The following is a 22170-nucleotide window of genomic DNA, read 5'->3' as shown; positions in this document are numbered from 1 at the left end:
TGAAGCTTAATGAACTTTAGAGCATGCGAACCAAAACAAAAATATCTCAAAAAATACCACTAGAGTATGAAGAGAAAATATCTTTCCATCGCTTTATTATTCAGCATCGAAAGAAAACCAGTATGGAACTAAGCCAAATGTGAATTTGGACGAACGAAACTTCACTGCCATTTGATGAGCCAAGTAACATGAAATGTGCTAGAATTGTAACAATCAAAACACGTGGACACGAAAAAAATGTACTACAGTGTTGTCATTTCATGTTATTCTGACGGTAATAAACTTAATCCAATGATCATTTTCAAGCACAAAACAGTGTCAAAACCTTCTGAAACACCACCAGGTGTTGTTCTTCACGTACATGACAAGGGTTGGATGGAAGAGGCTGGTATGAAATTATGGATTAACAGAGTGTGGGAGAGAGGGAAAGGTGTTTTATTGAAGAAGAGTTCTCTTCTTGTGCTAGATCTGTTTAGTAGTCATTTGAAAAAGTCTGTGCTTTGTATTTCCATTTCTCAGTTTGACAGGGAAATACAAAGCTTGCTGCTGTTCCGGGAGGACACGCAACGTCTTGATTTATCGATAAATAAACCATTTAAAGAGTATATGAGAGAGGAATGAAACAAATGGATGATGGATGAAACCCAACACGAGTTCACGACGAAGGTAGCTTTAAAACGACATACAATCAAACAAGTGTGTCACTGGATAAAACAGTCGTGGTCTAGGGTGAGAAAAGACTATTGCAGAATCCTTCAAGAAATGCGGCATAAGCAACGCTCTCGATGGCAGTGACGAGCATCTTAATATATGAAGAGGACTGATGATGAAGAGGAAGAAGAAGAAGAATGTTAAGGTGACGATTTCCAGGGATTTTAAAGGTCAGTTCGGTTTTACAAACTAAGAATTGTTTATTAGTCGGGATTTGCAATCTAATAAACATGTAACTTTTTTAAAGACTTGCTTAAAAATTAAGCTAAGTCTTCTATAGTCCGTCGCGTCTTATAGTCCGTATAATAGGGTAGTTCAAGTTTGGCTTGCCGTACATAATATTTTTCCTAATCAAAACTGCCTGTTTCATTTATTTTACTTAATTTGTATTTATTTGTCATTCATTATAGGACTCTTCTCAATTGAGAATCTTAAATTCCTGTGGGGCTGTTGACAAATGCTTTGTATAACCAGACAATGGGTGATGCGGTATTTATGTAAGTTAAACCTCCTTTCTTTAAAGAATCGAACGCCCAAGTAAAAACAGCTTCAAACGTCTGATTACTTTACAAATGAGATAATGTGGGTAATATTTGCCTTTAAACACCTGAGCGACAAAAATTTTAGGAGAGGTTTGAAATTATGATTTGAGTTTTTTGGTAGTCGCTAAGTGCTCTCATATTATTGTGAAACTGCACAATTTGCACTCCATACTAAGGAAAAGCCAGTTTTTTTACGCATCTAAATATTTATGAGGTCGTATCTCCTGGTTTGTGTGTCGAGCAGTGATATAATGGTGCACGTACTTTGAGTGGCGTATGTTGATACTATCTGCAAAGTGTTGCGAATAAAGGAAGTACTAAAGAAGTAATAAATTAAAACATCAAGTCTGATGTTAAAGTCTTACTGCGCGCCATTTCAACCGAACGCTAGCTTTTCAAGCATTTAAATGTTACGACTTCATTTCTCCTGAACTATGTGTCGTACACTGATATAATTTTGCAGATACATTTAGTGTTATATGTGGATACTATCTGCAATCTGTGTTGCGAATACACTTAAGAGTAAACAAGTAATAAATTAAAACGCCGTGCATGAACAGAGGAAAATGTAGCAAGCGATAATTTTTTTTCTTTTCGTCGCCGCCGGGACTGATGACCTCAGATGTTAAGTCCCATAGTGCTCAGAGCCATTTGAACCATTTTTTCTTTTCATCATTTTATAGGGGGTGTCAGCGAGAAAAAAAATCTAAGAGGCTTGAAATTGTGTGTGAATTTTTATGGAAGTCGCTGAGTGCTGTTATTCTTGAATACTGAATGAATAAAGTCAGTGCAATTGCGCTCCGTTATTCGTTGCCACAAGACAAAAGCATTGTTTCTGCAATTGCGCTCCGTTATGTTCGTTGCCACTAGACAAAAGCGCTGTTTCTAACTGTAATACTTGATATACTGTGTTAAAATTTCAACTTGAGATTATTCTTCTTTTTCAGTAGACTGTGACAGCAATTTAAATTTTTAAATTTGATTAATAATCACGCAACATACTGAAAATCAAATTTTTGTTGACCCTGCAGGCCTTTAGATAGGCAACCTGCTAGACAACATTTCCTTGTGGAGCTGGTTTTTAACCTGCAGCCAAAGCATTCTGCATGACTGCTGGAAGCCAGGTGAAAAGGTGCGGCAAGAAAGTGTTGAATACCATTACAGGTGCAAATCTTTTGAAGTCAGAGTTATCAGTTTGGAGTCATAGTTATCAGCAATCAGGTGCTTTCAAGGGCAAAGATATTTTTCCAAGGCCGTGGTACTAGCAGAACTAGTGCTATGAGAAACGCAGAACACATAAGGTAAGCGAGAGAAAGAATCAATCACATGGATCCAAAAAGCTGGCCAGCAAAATCCAAGTGGATACAGGTTCACAGCATCAGGCCAGGAAGCCAACTGCTGAGGAGTTGCAGCTTGATGAGCTTGACAAGCAGAATAGTGGCAGACCAGGTCCATGTTGTTGGTGTTAATATTTGGCAAAATATGTGTTATCATGCCAGACATTTCATCCAGGACAATCCCCAGTGTGCAGGAGGTGTAGCACTCGTGGCTGAAAAGAGGAAGGAATCAGGATGCGGCAGTGGTCCTCATCCAAGACCTACAACAGAACCCCTTGATTTGGATGTAGTTGATCTCGTGGTGGCCAGTAGGGACAGAACTCAGGCCTGGGAGGCATGTTCTAGCTGCCTGTGTTGTATAAAGTGAGCAACACTACATGATATCAAACTCTTCCGATTGCAGCCATGGATGTTAAGGGAAAGGATGAAACAGACAAATACATACCGGAGTCAGCCTGGAAACACACCATTTAAGTTGGTCAGACAATGGGTCTGGTCTTGTGCGGATCTGGGACAACATATCCATGTTTATGTGTAATATTGCTGCTTGATAACAGAGAGATTAATGACAATTAGACAAGTACAGCACCGAGTGCTGATAAGCAATGCGTAAGGCCAACTATGGTGAGTAGAGGGCAATTATTTGTGATAAGATGAAATTTCTGCCTGTTTAGGAATAATTTAAATTTCTGAACTGGATAAATGATAGTGAGGACCTCTCTCTCTGTCTGAGAATAGCTGAGAATTGGCCAAGTCTTAGAAGCACATGTAAAAGGACGCTCAGTGCTATATGGTATTTATGTTACAGGACTGTGCCACTATTGTGGGGGAATGTGTCAGTTGCTGTCAAAGGTGGACCAGAGGAGTATGTTGTCAAACACAACATCCACTCATGGCAATCTTTTAAAACTTGAGGAGATTGTTGACAGCAAGGTGACCATTTGCAATATTTGCCTTGGTGTCATATCTGGTTCATTGTGTAAGAGGATTCTGTGATAGGTTTGCAATGAATTGGACATAATAATCAATCTTAACTAGAAATACTTGTAAACCTTTTATAACAGGGAGCGGGAAGGAGGGGGGGGGGGGGGGCATTACACTGTATCAGTCACAACAACATAATTCCTCATTGGTTCCATTCTATTTGCTGATAGTTTAAATCCTAAATATGTAAGGAAGACTGCATAAGAGAACACTTGTACAGGTTGCAATGAAGTTCTTTTACTGTCAGTGTTTGGGACAAAAGCTCGAGGTTGTAAAATGATCATCCGAAGTTGACTCTGTGACAAAAATATCATCATGGAGCATGTCACAGTTGGGAATATTTCATAGTAATTGACCCATAAAGTGCTGAAATATGACAGGGGGCTGAGAAGTTCCAAAAGGTAAGTGATTACAATATAATGATAAAGGTTGTATGGCATTTTAGCATTAGGTAAGCTTGTGATACTGCATCTAGTAAGATTTGACAATATGTATCTGTGAGGTTAACTGATGTAAATTTGCAGATAGTTCATTTTGGGTTGCTGGAGGATGAATCTCCACTCCAGCTTGTGCTTTTATTGTAACTCTAAAATCAGCAAAAATTATCAAGAAGCCACTGAGTTTGCATGCTGTTACCAGGGGAGTTGCCCATTGACTATGGCGAATAGGCATTTCATCAGGGAGTCAAGCAATTCTTTGAGGTGCAAGGCCCTTTGGGTTGCATGGCATGCAATGTTTCATGAAACGTGAATTCAAAACCATTAAAACTATCCAAAAAAAACACTGTCCACTTTGGGCTAAACTACCGCCAAAAAATTTACTGGACAAGTGACTTGTAAGTAAGTAAAACTGGAAACATTCCTGGCATAGGTACACGATAATGCCCATTGGCCAAAAGTTTTGTCTTAGCTACCAGCAAAGACATCAACACTAAACTTAGGTAATTTACATTGGTTTAGCAAGACATAGAAGCACCCATCTCAGAATGACCTCACAGGGTATTTGCCAACAAATGCATCAACATACATTTTCTGTGCTGTGTTCTGAGAAGTGTACATTTCCACAGACAAATCACTCATATGGTCCACTTCCACAGGTTGGGGCATATCAGCAGTGGAACTGTTACAACAAACATCTTTCATGAATCACTTTTTGCTACAGTCGTACCATGTTGCAAGCCAATGGGGACACGTGCTGTGTGTGTGAGGAAGGAAACAATATTTACAGCGGGGCAACGGATCTGCTGCTGACATTGTGTGTTGCAACTGGTATAGTTGTGTATAGAGAAACTGGACCACAGAGCAGCTGAAAGCCCTGATGGAGGTAGCGTCATATCCTGATCCCACACAATATGGGCTGCTTGGTGTAGTGTTTCGAGAATTTCTGCGTAAATTCTATAACCACTCAGCCTTCTACCGTCTCGAACACACAATATTTTAGATGTAAGCGTGGGATGGTAGAATCCTACCTACTGTGTGTCACATGTTTGTGTGTGCAGGTTTGAAATTCAGTCGCGAGAAGAATGTAGACGCGGCGGTCAAACGGCAATGACAAGTACTTGTCGGGTGATACATGAAAGTTTTAGTGAAAGTGTATGGAAGAACCATGGAGCTTCTATGTTATTCTGTGCTAATTGTGTCAGTGACCATTGTTATAATAATGAGAAAAGTTGAGAAGGTACTCTTGAGAAAACTTTTGTCTTAGCCTTGTTGAAGGGAAGATGTGTATCCTGACTCATGTTGAGAATGGACAGGGTGTTTGTCACCATTCTCTTATTGTAAATTAGTTTGTTTCTGACATTTGGAGACACGAGAGACTTACTAAACAGTATGTATTTATGTGAAGAGTGGGATTTGTAAAATGTCTGCGGTTCAAATATAGTCGTTAGTTGAAGCAAATGAATCTTTGTATGGCTACTTATTTTTATAAGTAGAAAGAGTCTTGAGAGATTCCTGTACCTAGCAGAATACTTCAGAGAAGAAACAAACTAATTTACATATAAGAGAACAGTGACCTTAAGACACAAGTTTTTCTCAAGAGTACCTTCTCAACTGTTCTTTTTTCACTAACAATAGTCACTGACACTATTAGCACAGAATAACATAGAAGCTCCATGATTCTCTTGTATGCACTTTCACTGAAACTTCCATGGATCGCCCGACAGGTACTTGTCAGTGCCATTCAACCACCACGTCTACATACTGAATTTAAACCTGCACACACAAACATGTGACGCGCAGCACAGGTGGGAACTAGCACTACATGTCCTTGGCTCTCACCACCCACCAGGCCTTAATTTACATTAATCTCTTCTGTCTCACCATTTATTCAGTGCAACTACTCTTTGCTTCACTCCATTTGGGTTTTCTACATCTTTCATTGCCTTACCTGTCTACTTTTCACCATCCCCCTCCCACTTCAGTTACATACAATGCACTTAGCTTTTCACTCTTATTAACTCACGTGTGATGTTTATGCAGTAATATCTGTCTGCACATTACCCTGTCTTCCACCTTTAAGCTCTCAGGGTTTCAAATCTCGTCTGATGCACTCCCCAAACAATCAGTCTTTCCTTCTCATCCTGTATGGTAAGTCTCCCTTGAACTGTAGTTGTGGGTGACTTCCACAAAATTTACCCCTTTTCCTAGACCTCTCCAGTCCTTTTCCTTCCCCTTCAACCCTTCGGCCTGAAGAAGAAGCCACTGGCTCCAAAAGCTTGCCAGTTACAACTGTCTTTTATGTTTGTGTTCTGTTGCTGCTTGGTGAGTAGGTTTTTCTTATCAGTCCAGTTAAATAATTTTGTCAATAATTAATTGTTTTCATTTTTAAAAAAAATTATAACAATCATGATCTGACCAGCCTTTGGATATTGACAAGTTACACTTAGTAATGATGTTACAGCAATTAACATGTGTTAAGGTACCGATTATAGTGTAAGCACGGTAGGTTCTTTGGTTCTCTCTAAGGTTTTAATACCTCTGTATTAAATTATATGATTTTAAAAATTGTTAAGACGTTTTTACATAAACTGAAATGCAACTTTTGTGTTTGTTTCCGTAGACATGGGGCTGGTTGTTAGTCAACCATCACCAGTAATCGTCTAGTTTGTCATTACATTATAGTGTGATCAAGACCATTAAATTTATAATACAGATAGCTCTCTCTCCTCCAACTGACGTGTCAGGTCTTATAAATTTAAGCTGTTGTAAATTATTGGTACATTTTACATCTCTACTGTAAACTCTATAAAAAGTTTTCGTACATAATACCCCCTTATTTCTGTACTACTCCTAATAACCAAAATGCTGAAGTTAAAATAACTTGGTAATGTTTTTTCTTTGCACTTTTCTAGAAATAATGTCGGACTACAGGCCGATAGATGCAAAGCGTGAGGAATTCCGAAAGTATTTGGAGGGTGCTGGCGTGTTGGATGCGCTGACCAAGGTATTCATCTCATTGTATGAGGCCCCTGAGAAGCCAACGGACCCGCTAGAGTTTGTCCGTTGCAATATTGGTGATAATGTACCAGATATGGCAGAGTATGAAGCAGTACAAGCGGAGCTGACACGTAACAGTGATGCAATCGAGAAATTGCGGGCTGAGAATGAAGCTCTACGTGCACGCATTGCTGAGTTGGAGCCGGTGACAGAGGGTGGTGAAGAAGGAGCAGCACCAGAGGAAGGTGCTGAGCAAACGGAAGGAGGAGAGGAGCCACCTGCAGAGGGAGAGGGAGAGGAACCACCACCACCTGAGGAACAACCTGCGGAGTAGTGTCGTGTGTGGCCAAGCCAGCACCTTGACAAGGTCTCACTGCTTGGGAGGCGGTTCAACATGTCGGGTTTGTACCGCATATATGACTGCATACAAAGAAGTAATAAATGGTTGTTATAGAAAAATACCAGTTTATTTAATAAGCTTAAAACTATGATTCAATACCAGAAAAAAGAAACAAGACATTATGGAGGAGCAGCAAGATTGCGTGAAACAATACAAACACTACAAGTGATGATGTGAATAAACTGTCAAACTCTCAGAGCAATAAAATCAAATTATTATTTTTCTATTTTTTCAGTGTAACAGTAGTCCTACTGCAACAGATCTTATAACGCCACTTTCCCAATCTGTTCTCTCTTCTGGTTAGGTCATCCAACTGATTCTGTCATTAATATTCAAATTATACACAATTAATGCACTGTTGTCAAAGAAACTGTTAAGCAGGCCAACATCAGCATAGAGCAAATTCTAAGTCTTGTCATGGTGCCTGACAGTGATGAACAGCAAGGTGCACAGTGTTGAGTACTGATGCTGCCCAACTGTCAATGTGGAAACACGTCACACAAATCAACAGGACAACAGGAACAGCTTTCGATTTACCTATACAGCATTATAACCCAGTGGAAGAGACATTTATGTTTAAATTAGTTACCGAGTGTGTTTCAAATTAGTTTTTGTGGAACATGATCTAATGCCTTCTCCAAAGCTAGGAAAATGATGCGCAATTGCGTATAGCTTTTTCTTGGCATTGAATAGCCTGTAAAGATGGCACAGATCCATATGTGTTATAAAATCATACTAGTTGGTCATGAATTGAATGATGCTGTGGCTGTGATAATCTAGGATTCTCTCAAATATCTTTGTGTTAGGAGACTAATTGAGCAATAGTTTCCATGTGTTGTTGGGCCCCTAGCACAGAGGAATCAAAAGTATTTCTCCTGTAAACATAGACACAGTGGTTTCTTTCTTTTCTACGAGTTTGAGTTCCTTTGCATGATTTATGGCACCATAGATAAGTGGTCTCTCCCCTGTGGTGGTGTACATGAGATGATAAGGGAATTAGTAGTCACAAGTTTTTCATTCATCCAGTGGGACACCAAAGTTCACAACACTGACTTTGCCATCGAGCAGTGACAACACTTGGTAGTCAGATGGTGAGCTGCACAAAATATGTCTTTGATCTCCATCTATCACACGCAGTTTCACTTTTTCAAACCAAGAGTATTGTGTTCAGATGTTTGGCAATCAAAAAAATTTTTGAAGTAGATAAATCCAGCTATGGTATGCACTGGTAACACAGGTGAGTTGGACATTAAAGACTGCAATTTATTCTAGTGAACTACTTACTTGATAAAGTTTTTACTTCTACAGTGCTCACATTTGCATGTTTTTCCTATAATTGAAGGTGCCAGTGGAAGTAAGTACTAATGCTCAATTTAGTGAAAACTGGCTTGCTCACACAGTCTGTTATGATTTCAGCTGCACTACATGCTGGCAGAAAGTAGTTCTACGTGAAGTATAGGAAGTGCTTGTTACTGTATACATTGGTTTGCCTTGCCATATTTATGTTCTTACCTTTGAATGAAATCTTGCCACACCACAGTATCAATATGGCAGCGATGTCAAAATATTGTTATCGAGTAGGGAGATGGATGCTTGGCGAGGATGTCAATGGTGACAGTGGTCCACATCCTGATTATGCCCAAGGGAATACGTCTGATGTTCAAGATACTGCAAATATGACTTGAAATTATACTACCACCAGTCTAACCTCAAAAGTTTTAGACACAGACTTATTACATTTTGAGGAATTCTTTAATGTCAGAAAAATATAAATGCATGGTAATACACATCAATAAATGCTTGTGAAGTTGTTACAGTAACTGTTTTGATTTATGTTGCAACAATAGAAAACGCAGCTGAGTGCGACAAAAATCTATTTATTTTTTTGTTGTATGATGACAGGAGAAAATACTTCACAACTATTCTCAACAAATCTATACATTCTTACATAGATCACTATCCTGATTTTGTAATGGATGCACATAGCTATAGGCTCAGGTCTGAAATCCATTCAGAAGTTTTTGCAGACTAGTTGTGAAGGTCGTCCGTTGTCCCTTTGAAGGTTCTGAGGAAACATTCAAATGCAATATGATGTACTGTTCACTGCTGTCACATCCATGTGGAAATTCTATCTCTGTAGCAATGCTCCACGTCCGTCCTGGTCAGTTCTGATATGATTCAATATGTAGTAGTGTCGTCAGTTAGATGAAAACTGCTGGTCACTCCCTGGGAATTTTAATTAATTGGTGGTGTTTCAAGTAAGTTTGCTGCTGCCATTGGTTGACCTATGCATCTCGCATGCTAGTATGACTACCTTGCAGGCTGGTGCTGTGCACCAAGATGATTTTTTTCCTTATCTACGTAGGTGGGGTTCTGGTAAATTTAGGAGTGAAATGGCAATTCTGGGCTGTTTTTTTACAGAGTTGTGAAGCTAATGCCTGCAAATATAACTGCTTCTGAATGACATCATGTGGTGCAAAGCAAGTGACTGAAGATGGTTCTGTGCCAACCTTTAAAGTTCAGAGGCGATAACTGACTGGAGTACTCTACTGACCGAACTATCTATATGATACATGGCCCACCCTCACAGCCCAAACTTCAGATCAACTGTGAATTTCTAAATCTGATTAGTCAGAAAAAGTGCTTATGCCACGTATTTCATTACCTTCAGTGTCCTGCCTTTTGATTTCAGGAGACTGCAGTTTCCCATCAAAGTGTATTTTGCAGGGACAAACACTCAAATTCACAGGATTTGATCTGAGACTAGAAAACACAGAAAGTTATACATATCATCTTTGTGTGTAAGATCACAGTGCAGCTTAATTGTTTTGGTGTCACCTTGCAAAATAATGACCATTGTCAACAGAAGTGTTGTAAAACTGGAAAGTGATATTTACCTACACATACTTACCATTTATCTATTGCCATCACTATCAAAACATCTGATGACCTATGTAAGTAACTTCACGATACAGCTAAACTCATTTCTAAACACTTACACAAATTTGTCGCTATCTTCACTTGGTCGCAACTAATACTTCGGTCAACAGTAAAGTCATGGTGCTGTTAGCTGTTATATCCCAAAGGATAGGTTCAGCTTCCTTGTTGGGAAGGATTTCTTTCTTTGTGCATATAGGCACTTTTTATATGAAAACTTCTGTAAGTATACATTTTGAATGTAAGGGAATAATGAATGGATATGAGCAGAGTTGGAGATGCCAATGAACGAGAAGGTGAAGCTCAATACTTGCATACAGTTTTCTACTCTCCAAAGCACCAAGGCAAGCAAATAAGCTTAACGTATCTTAACACATACAGATGATCACCATCAATAGCATCATATGCTTTGACTATATGGGCCACTACCGAGATACCTGCAATTTAATCCAGGACACTGGTGTAAAATCTAGAGATGATTTTGAACTTGGATTTTCCACGTACAAATTCCATATGTCGCTGTTGATTCATGATATACCAGCTAGTATAACTTGAGCAGCTAATTCCCATACTTTGTGAACGTGGTGACTGGGTGAATGTGTTACCAGAATAATGGTTTGTGCATGCGTTTCTTTAAATTCCGTAGTGAAGAGTGAGTATTCAGCTAGTATTAATTATTCTTTAGTTCTTTTGAAGAGAGGAGGGGCACATAATAAGAGTACTTAAAATTATGAGAATAGTATTTTGGGAGGGAAGTGGGGATGTGAAAATAAATGGCATTACAACCAATTAACAAACATTGTATAACTTTATTACACAATACAGGTACAAACATTTAGTAACATGACAAGTATTTATGAAGTTTCAAATGTGTAAGAATAAAGAAAAATTTTAAATGTGTTTACTTTCGCATAAGTTTACCTTTACACCACTGTCTCAATAGACATACACATCTGAACTCTCAAAAGAAGTATGACTATCAAGTTATCACATATTCAAAGAGAATCACACCATCAGAACAGTTAAAGATCAGATACATAAGTGAAATTTATATGCTGAAACAAGTAGTCACCTGCAACTCATGAAAATCTCTCTCAACCCTATGACATAAATGCATTACAATGGAAGGCTCTGAATTTCAAACTGTGATTTTAACATTAATAATCAACTGCTTCAGGAACAATGGCTATCAAACATAATTTATCACATGTTGAACTAGAATTACATATAGTACAATTAATAAAGTAAAGAAATTCTAGTCATCTGCAAATTAAGAGAATTCTAAAAATCTGTGTACATGTAACAATGGCGGTATCAGAATTTCAAGCAGCAAATTTAACATTAAGAATTAGCTCTTTCAGGAACAAAATTAACCAATAAATACTAAGTTAGAATTAAAACTCTGAATATGCCTGTACAATGATTTTTACACAAAAGAGGCAAAATAGGAAGTAAAATTTTTGGACACACGACTAGTATTTAAACTGAATCAAGAGATTCATATTTCCATAATCATCCAGAATTCTTATACCAAAAGACATTTCACTATAATTTAGCAGTCCACTAGTAAATTGCAGTTAACAACATCAGTACCCTGCAGTAATTACTACACATCCTGACACTGACAAAATCTGCCTGACTAGTTTTAATTTCTTCATGTAAAAGATCATCACAACTATGAATTTCTGTTTAATTCTTACTAAGTTACTAGAATACCGTTAGCAACAGCAGGTACAAACTTAAGTTATCACAACTCAGTTTCAACTAATGCTTCTCATTATAAAATGTTTGTTATAAATATGATTATACAAACTGGTTCACCGGTATAAGGGACATACAGCCCTTTTGTCTCATCAGCCACCTAGTTTTAAGCAGAATTGTAATACACGAAATTCAATAAGTACAGAAGTGATATAAATTAGTAACATACTAAAGAGTAACTGGAAAAAAAAATCACTTGGCATTATATGCATGTTATTGGGAGCAAGCCCTAGCCTTGCTCTGAATTAGGAACATGCTCATTTAGCAGGGCAATATTTACTCTTTCATCACACAGAGTATCATCACAGGTGAACATATTAAGTACCATATGGAATTCCTGAACCAGACAGACATTAAACACCAAACCTTTGGATTGATAGTCTGACACTGAAATGACAGATAAAAAGCCAGAATGTACATCAAAAAAGATTATTAAAGACTTGGACAACTAGCCAAAAGGAATACCCATATAACATTCACAATAATAAGTATAAACATCAGCTGATAAAATCTAAAAATGCAATTATAAATTTACGTGTGTCTATTCTAAATGGAAGTGATAATGTACTAGTACACATGTAACATCTTTCTCTTGAGAAAACAAGGATGACAAAAAAATTGAAACACTGCTTAACTTGCTGACTGCCACGAGGCTGCCGGCAGCAAAAGCAAAGCCACACGCATGACGGTGTAGCCTGGTGGTGAAACCTTCACAACTATGCATGCTGCAGCCGTTGTGTTGAAAACTCATAGTTTCATTCAATACTTGATTTTCTTGTTTCAAGTTTTGGTGAAACTATTCATCTGCTATTAAAGGTGTCTAGCAAAAAGCATCAACCACCGAATCCTTGGAACTAAATATTTCTCAGTACCCCCTTCATTGAACATTTGCATGTGTCTCCACTGGTGTGAATTCAGCTCAATTTTAAATGGAGACTGGTAATGAAAAAAGCAACAAATATAAAAAAATAGAACCTTAGGTTTTTGCTTTTCACTGTATCTTGGTAGCTTCTCCTTCTACTGCTAATAAGCATGTGTACTAACTAAGAACAGTTTTAAGCCCATGTTTGGACATAAAAAAATGTTTAACATAATAGTTAATTACTGTGTTAGGTTAAGTATACAATCAATACTGGAAAAATGTGGTGCAGGGCACACACATCTAATAAGTATCATTAATTTGGAGAGACAGGTCTAAAAACAGAAAATTAATGCTCTATGGAAATAATAAAAAACGATCCATTATTCTTTGGAAACTTACACACTGTAAAAATATGTTGTGCTATTTTCATAGGAAACTAAAACAACTGACTCACCAGTAATCAACCTTACTAAATTTACAGGAAAAGCACTTTCTCGAGTAAATTGTATCGTTAAAGAACATAATACTATGAGGGGGGGAAATGCTTTCCCAATTTGAAAAATTCATTCAAGAATGCTTCACAGTATTCTCCCAGAAGACAATGTTTAAGATGACATGTATCGCCGAATTTTCGCTTTCATTACAGCACTTCTAATTTGAGGATATCTGTGATTTTTCAATCAGTGCCAAAGTATTTTTGACCAAAATGGTTTGGAGCCACAGCATGTATTTCTGATGTTAATATCTTCATCTGTAACACAATAGAAACAATGAATATGCAAAACAAAAGGTTCTAAATCCATGTACTATGATTTTTGTAAAATAATCAAATAAAAGCAAAGCACCAGCTCCATCATCACCATTCGGTAACCTTTCCAATACTCAAAAACACATTGCCAAAACAGAATGTACTTGGCAGAAGATAGTACCTTCCACTACAAAGAATATAAATTTTTCAGAACCACCAACTGATTGTCATCTGCTGCAATTCCAATTCAGTTATTGTGAATGATTTTTACTCTGTGGCAAAGATTTTGGGATTCAAAGCATTTAAAATTTGTGAACAGGTAAGAATATTCATACTATTCCAAGGATCATTAAATACACTCCAGTTTTTGAATTTAAAAAATTAGAAAAAAAAAAATTCTAACATCGTACTCCCTTTAGCTAACTATTCTTTTAGTATCAACTTCACTAATGCCTGTAACATTCACCTACAGTACAAAAGTAATGCAAGTTATCTATGTATCACATAAGCATGTTATAAAATTCTGGTATTTCAAGAATGGTATAATGAATTTTGCAAAACAGCCATTCTGCTTTTTTTCAAATTTTTAAATTTATTTTGAAGTGTAAGAACATCCCCACCCAAAACTCCATATTCCTACTCAGATCCTGCTACTGCGATAGTTATGACATCACAGTCTCCATACTGATTAATAGGGTCACTGTTCAAGCTGACAGGTTGTATCGTATTCTTCAGTATATCCCGCAGGAAAAAGTGAAAATGCACGCCTTAATTTAAGGTTGGTGGAATTAGTTAATGAGGATGTAGTAGGTGCAGGAGTTGGACAGTATGTGTTGTCATGGTCAGATGGACTAGGCCTTTCATAGGATAAATCGTGACAACAGGCTTACCTACTTTAAAAATAACTCAACCAGTTTAGAAATTTCTTCAATGTGTAGAAGAAAGATACAATTTATCACTCTGGAATGCACAAACACCACAGAAAGTTGCTCGGAATTATCTACTCTTAAAAAATCGACTGTCTATTAAAAATACACAAGCTTGCAACTGAATTAGTCTTTGAAAAGCATGGTGGTATGCATTACAGAGCACTGCTGCAGACACGAGATATAGCATATACTGTTATCACCATATGAATGTGCAACTTGCTACTGAACTACATTATATATCAGAGGTGGCACACAGTTTAGAGCTAGAGAAGGTCTGATTACAATTAGTGTAGGTAAGCATTTTGAATTGGCAGCAACTAAATTAACATCCATGAGGAATTAATCATTCTGTTTGTGTGTACCACTCACGTAGTGGTAACATGGACATTTTCTTCACCAGCCCCAAAACTAACATAACAATTTGTGAACAAATGAACATTAGCACAGACTTTGACGATGAAATTGATAATAACTTCATAAGCATTTTGAATACATTTGGTGTGGCACAAATGGCAAATTCTGCAACTAGGTGTGGAATTGTGAAGAACCCACTGACAAACCTGCCAGGGGAAGCACTACAATGGAAGTTGAAGATGGTTGAAATGAAAAGATGAAATATATTTTAACAAAAAATGTTACAGGCCCTACAAAAATTTTACAGAAAACCTGTATACCACAAAAATTGTGGTGACGAGATGAGCCCATTGAACTACACGTTTTACATAGGATATCCCTCATCTCCTGGCACGATGAGAGGTAGTCACAGCCCCTTGGCGGATGTGGTTGAGCATTCAATGCCAGGGTAATGACAGATGAGCAGAGTCATGCTGGTCAGTGGCTCGTTAACACAGTAAGAAGATAAGAGATGAGGAAAAGGAAGTGAAGTTATTATGACTGGCTCAAGCTGATACCCTCTCCTGTATAGGGACAGTCAAAACTCTCAAACAATGAAAAGTCTCTCTCTCTCTCTCTCTCTCTCTCTCTCTCTCTCTCTCTCTCTCTCTCTCTCTCACACACACACACAGAGTCATCTCTGTGTGCTAAGGCCCAACTGCAACTGTGTCTGAGGTGAGCAGGAATCTAGAGGTATGGAAAAGGTGTGGGGCAGGGGCGATGCTTGTTGGGGCATGTAGGGACATCGGTGGGGACAGGATGGAATTTCTAGGCACATCAGTGGCTGTGCTTTCGGAAAGAAGAGTGGGGGGACGGGAGAGCTAGAGGGGGGGAAAGGACTATACAAGTGATTTTTCTGAATTGTGCAGGTGGAAACTCTCCCTAAAACATATTATTCATTCCGGTAACCCCTGGCCTCAACCTTTCTTAGTTGCTGTCCTCCACTTCCCTCCCTTCCTACTCGCACCCCAGTAACACACATTGCTTCTACCTGCCAACCCTGGCGTATATAGTCCTTTCCTTTCTCCTTCTCTACTCCCCACCCCATTCATTCACAGTACTACCACTTGATGCTGCACCTAGCAGCCCTATCTTGCCCCATCATGTCTCTGTATGCTTCCATAGGCAGAACTAGTATCTTCCCTATCCCTTCCCTGTTATCCCACCCCACACCTCTTCCATACCTCCACTACATATGCCAGCTATATTGCTGCTCACCACAGGCACAGGAGCAAAATCACAGTTTTATCTTAAGTGTAATTAAACAACAATAAAATCAATTTATATTATATGAGCTAAATTACTGTCTAATTCAACAATAATAAAATAAATTTTCATTGTATCACTGTGTTGCCACATACAAGTGTTATCACATCGTAATTACTTCCTCTGATGATTAAACAGTGTCACTGCATCAGACCACTGCCAAATGTTTATTTGATTACTAATTGTCTCATAGACAACTGCCTCATTGTGGGATTGTGCAGCTAGCTCAGAATCTGGGGCATTTTCTTGCGAGAGTCAAATTTTTTTCTCACCTAGCTTGCTGTTTATATTATATTACTGCTGTTCCCTTGGACATATGATACAGCGTATCACTGTATTAGCTTAAGCAATCATTAAGAAATAGGTACATGCTCGCAATTGTAAAACAACAATGGAACTGTACACGACAATTTATTTGGGGTTGACACACTTTACAGGTCAGCTCAGTCGAAAGTTAAGCTGTAATTTTCTAAATCTTATTGTTCAGTGTATAATTTATATGTGGCTGATGACAAAAGTATAAGCTGAGCAGAAACATTTTATTTAATGAAATATTCAAAATTTAAGTTTCAGAAAGGTAGCACACATGTGAAAACTGGACCCCAGTAATTGTGTTAGCATTGGCAAGCCCAGACCAAAGACAGCCCTAACCTATCTGTTGCCACCACCTAATGCTGGAGTTAGACTGGCCACCTGTTTAGCCATAGTATTAAAATTTTTAATGCAATATTAATTTTGTTTTAGGGTTCAAATAAAGACAAATTTTTATAGAATTTGCTTTTATCATCCTACAAACAACACTATAGTCACTTACTTTTTAAAATAACCAAAATATTTACAGTACATCTACTTTATGAGCTTTCATATCTTGGAGAAATTTGCCATCTTCAATATATCATGTTCAGTACTAATCAAAAATAAACTGGTCATTCTACTTTGTAACAACAATGAGCTGAGATAATTTTAAATCCAGAAAAATATCTTACACTGTGAGCTACTGTGACTGATGATGATAGGTAAACTCTAATGTGGGCAGGGCCCCAATCTGACATGGCAAAACTTAATGCTGAAATTTTTCACGCCAGAAGTAGTGCACTGTCAAAATTTTAGCTGCTAAGGTGCACTACAAGTATTTTTAAAGAACTGTTAAAGTTGGTAATTTTTGCCTCACAATGAATCACTTATAAACAGCAGTTAGTACAGCCTTTCCTCTTTCCTGCCTAGCATGCAAATTGGCAGATGCAGCCATTACTAGAGTACATAGTGCTGTATAGCGCAAAGTCCAAAGTGCACACATGTGAATTTTAAGCAGTTAAACCACACCAAAAATATCTCCATCTTTTATATCAACATCTTAATTGTTGTAAACCTAATTGTTACACGAGTGATTAGCAGAGGATAAAAAATCAAGGCCGATTATGATGTTACATTATGCACAACTTCTTATCAGTCAGGACTTTAATTTGTTGACATCAAATCTTCTATAACAATTCCAGAAGCACAGTTCTTGTGATAACTTTTGAATAATGTGTGAAGCACAGTTCTTGTGATAACTTTTGAATAATGTGTACTTTCTTAACAATGAAACACTGTTTATTCCCTGTAGTTGTGGAAAAATATCAAGAGTGTATTGGATGACAAAACAAACATTTTCCTTACACCAGGCAGACCTGATAAAAGAAAAATTTAAACATTCAGGCATTTTACAATAATTACTACTTTATTTAAACAGAACTGGAACAAAGTAAGATATGGTCAGGCCGTTATTCTATACATTGTGCTGCGTATTAGGCTTACTTGATCAATTCGAAAAATGTGTCAATACAAATGCATAAATGAATGAAGTTTAACAATACTTTTTCAGTAAGAAACCTGAAAGGATAATGAGCTATCGGAAACTATACAATCTGACAGTTTTTGTGAAAAAGTGCTTTACACTGTCAAAAAATTTATTTGCCGAGAGGCTAAATCAAATTATTTATGGAATCTTCCGTCGCTTCTTGATAGAACAATTCCATATTGAGGATTGAATAACACTTGGGCAGTTTTTTGTTCTTCTGACTTTTATTTGTATGAACTAGTTTTCGGCTTATTAGGCCATCTTCGGATAACTACTGGCTATTGTTTACAAGGAGCTTGGGGTCTTACGAACCAAACATTCTGGACTAAGATACAATGCACTTACATATGATCTTTAGTTGTGGTATTGTCTTTGGAATTGTCAAACGGGTGTTTTGACTTTTTGTTCTGTAAAACTGTTCTTTAACATAATAAATCGCATTTTATAGTTTGTCGGTACCATGTATGAAAACAATTAGAATTATGTAGAATACACATTATTTCAAAATTACAATTTTTTGTATTTGTTGTGAACAGTTGCACTGGACACTAATTGTTGGTTGTACAACAGCGATGTTTTCTTTGGGGGTTACATTTTGTTATTAAAAAAATTGTGCATTAATAAATACCAAATATTACATTGTTACAGTTGGGAATGTAAACACATAAGGGCCATTACATTATATTGGGGTGTGAATTTGTTTACTATTGGGACACTTAGTGGTTAGTAGCAGGTTTACTTTATTGTGTAAAATTTAAGAGTGGTGAAGTGCTCAGTTGCAATTGTTCAGCTGGGGATTTAGGGCTAAGCGTTTGTTAGTTTCAAGTGCTTCTAGTAGGCTGAGTTTTCTGTCTTTGTTGGCTATATGTAGCACTTCTGTGTGTGTTAGATATTTGTTTCCTTCTTTGAGCACATGTTCAGCAAATGGGGAGTCCGTTTTATTTAATCTCCAGCTGCGTTCATGTTCGGTCAGTCTTGTTGATATCGCCCAGCCCGTTTGACCAATGTACAGTTTATTGCAGTCAGTGCAAGTTATTTTGTAGACTCCACTGTTGCTCAGTTTATCTGTTTTGTCCTTGCTGTTGAATAGGAGATTAGCTGTAGTGCCTCTTACATAAAATCATGTTTTTAGTTTTGGGATTTCAGTGTTTTGGCTAGTTTGTCTGATAGCTTACCTAGGTTGGTTGGTTTAAAGAGAGAGAAGGAACCAAACTACGAGGTCGTCGGTCCCTTGTTCATAATAAAACAATGCCACAAGGGTGAGAATAAAACGGACGAAACATATAACACAAAACGAAAAGAAAGGAAAAGCCACAAGAACAAAGGGAAGGCAACAAATACTAAAAGGAACAAAAGAGGACAAGAAAACAAGACAGAGGTGCTAGTCACAGAAGGGAGTAAAACATGAAAGCAGATTACAGTGGCAGGCCAACCACGAGAATAAAAAGGGAAAGCCAGCCACTCTGCAACACATTAAAACCTCCACCCTAAAAGCACTAGGGTGGAGGACACAGAGGGACAAAGGACATACACTAAAACCTACATAGAAGTATAAAACCCACTATCACAGATAAAGCGTAAAACTACAGCTGCTGTGGAGGCAGTCGCCCAACACCGAAGGCAGGGTGCTGGGAAAGTTAAGTGGGCAGTCCAACAAGAGGTAGACGACTGTCATTTGAGAGCCACAGCGACACAGGTGGGTCCTCATGATGGAGTAGGTAACCATGCATTAGCCACGTTTTGCCAATGCGGAGCCAGAAGAGGACAACTGATTCCCTGTGAGAGGCCTGCATGGAAGACTTCCACACATTCATAGTCACCTTAATGACACGAAGTTTGTTGTGCGTGCTGTTATGCGATTCCGTCTCCCAAAGCCGGAAAACCCTGCGGTGTAAGAAAGAACGCAAGTCAGCTTTGGAAATGCCTATCTCCAGAAGCGGTTTCTGCGTCGTCTGTTTGGCCAGCCTGTCGGCAAGTTCGTTGCCGGGGATTCCGATGTGTCCCGGGGTCCACACAAACACCATGTAACAGTGGGATTGTTCCAGGGCTTAGATGGACTCCTGAATGGACACTACCAGAGTGTAGCACTGGTCGATAGCTTGTAGGCTGCTCAATGAGTCTGCACACAGGAGAAACGACTCGCCTGGGCATGGGCGGATGTACTCACGAGCATGAGATATAGCCGCAAGCTCTGCAGTGAAAACACTGCAGCCAAACTGGCAAAAAGTGCTGCTCAACATGTCCTCCATGAACATATGCGAAGCCTACGTGACCATCAGTCACTGAGCCGTCGGTGTAAACCACTTCAGAGCCCCAGAACACGTCAAGAATCGAGAGGAAGTGACAGCAGAGAGCGGCAGGGTTAACGGAGTCCTTAGGGCCATGCAAAAGGTCCAGACAAAGCTGCGGTTGAGGCATACACCATGGAGGCGCAAATAGAGGTGGTAAAGGGAAGGACTCCAGTTCGGAGAGAAGAGACCGCACGTGAACCGCAATCGTTAAACCCTCTGGGCCGCCGATGCGGGAGATGGACTGCCGCAGGCGGGAAAAGGAGACGGTAATTCGGATGCTCAGGGGAACTATGAATGTGTGCTGCGTAACTGGCGAACAGTTGCGCATGCCTGATCTGTAGTGGAGGGACACCAGCCTCCACCAGTACACTGGTCAATGGACTCGTCCTAAAAGCTCTTGTCGCTAATCGAAGCCCACAGTGGTGCACAATGTCGAATAAATGCAATGTTGAAGGCGCTGCCGAACCATAAACCACACTCCTATAGTCAATTCGGGATTGGACAAGGGCTCTGTAGAGCTGCAGTAGCGTACAGCGATCTGCACCCCAATAGGTGTTGCTCAAGCAACGGAGGGCATTGAGGTGCTGCCAGCACTTCTGCTTAAGCTGACGAAGATGAGGGAGCGAAGTCAATCGAGCGTCGAAAATCAGTCCTAGAAATTGATATATCTCCACTACAGTGAGTGGATCGTCATTAAGACAAAGTGTGGGTTCCGGATGAACGGTACGATGCTGAGAGAAGTGCACGACACACGACTTTGAGGCTGAAAACTAGAAGCCGTGGGCTAGAGCCCATGACTGCACCTTGTGGATGGCTCCCTGGAGGCGCCGCTCAGCAACAACAGTACTGGAGCAGCAGTATGAAATGCAGAAGTCGTCTGCATACAGAGAAGGTGAGACCAATGGCCCGACAGCCACTGCTAGACAGTTAATGGCCACTAAAAATAGAGAGACACTCAATACAGAGCCCTGTGGGACTCCATTCTCCTGGATATGGATGGAACTATGGGAGTCACCAACTTGGACACGGAAAGTATAGAGTGACAGGAAGTTTTGGATAAAAATCGGGAGTGGTCCCTGGAGACCCCACTCATACAATGTGGCAAGGATATGACATAGTTAAGTCGTGTCATATGCTTTACGTAAGTCAAAAAAGACAGCAATCAGGTATTGCCGTCTGGATAAGGCTGTTCAGATGGCAGACTCGGTGGACACAAGATTATCAGTGGTAGAGTGACCCTGGCGGAAGCCAGCAGGCCACGTGACTCCAGGATCCAACCCAACCGCCAACATACCATACGTTCCAGCAGCTTACGAAGAATGTTGGTGAGGCTGGTGGGCCGATAGCTTTCCACATCAAGCGTGTTTTTAGCAGGTTTGAGCATCGGAATGATGGTGCTCTCCCACCACTGCGATTGAAAGATACCATCACACCAGATCCGGTTGAAGATGACGAGATGTTGTTTGTAGTCAGATGAGAGATGTTTAATCATCTGGCTGTGGATGCGATCAGGCCCAGGAACTGTGTCGGCGCAGTGTGCAAGGGCACTGAGGAGCTCCCACTCTGTAAAAGGGACATTATAGGATTCACTGCAGCGTGTAGTGAATGAGAGGACGTTCCCTTCCAGCTGCTGTTTGAGTGTGCGAAAGGCTGGGGGATGATTCTCCTTCGCAGAGGCTTGAGTAAAGCGCTCAGCAAAGTGCTCTGCAATCACGTTTACGTCGGTACATAA

General features: G+C 39.2%; 2 protein-coding genes across 2 annotated transcripts in view; one reads left to right on the top strand and one right to left on the bottom strand.

Annotated features, from left to right (window-relative positions):
* Positions 1-6931: 6931 nt before the first annotated feature.
* Positions 6932-7345, top strand: LOC126204283 (c-Myc-binding protein-like). The gene has a single exon (XM_049938670.1). It carries the CDS (start codon positions 6932-6934, stop codon positions 7343-7345), a length of 414 nt encoding a protein of 137 aa, XP_049794627.1.
* A 3792-nt stretch (positions 7346-11137) lies between these two features.
* The window catches only part of LOC126202918 (uracil phosphoribosyltransferase homolog), a 50265-nt gene continuing 39232 nt past the window's right edge, over positions 11138-22170 (bottom strand). The window contains exon 6 of the mRNA XM_049937001.1: positions 11138-13722. Within this exon, the coding sequence (XP_049792958.1) occupies positions 13648-13722 (75 nt within the window). The 3' untranslated portion in view covers positions 11138-13647. The remainder of the gene's footprint in view (positions 13723-22170) is intronic.

The sequence above is a fragment of the Schistocerca nitens genome, chromosome 9, assembly GCF_023898315.1.
Source record: "Schistocerca nitens isolate TAMUIC-IGC-003100 chromosome 9, iqSchNite1.1, whole genome shotgun sequence".
Lineage (NCBI taxonomy): Eukaryota > Metazoa > Arthropoda > Insecta > Orthoptera > Acrididae > Schistocerca > Schistocerca nitens.
The sequence above is the reverse complement of the archived record's forward strand: the minus strand, read 5'-3'. Positions and strand labels throughout refer to the sequence as shown.

What these genes read in the sequence shown, in the direction of transcription:
- LOC126204283 (XM_049938670.1), top strand. Translation starts at nt 6,932, where the DNA reads ATGTCGGACTACAGGCCGATAGATGCAAAGCGTGAGGAATTCCGAAAG.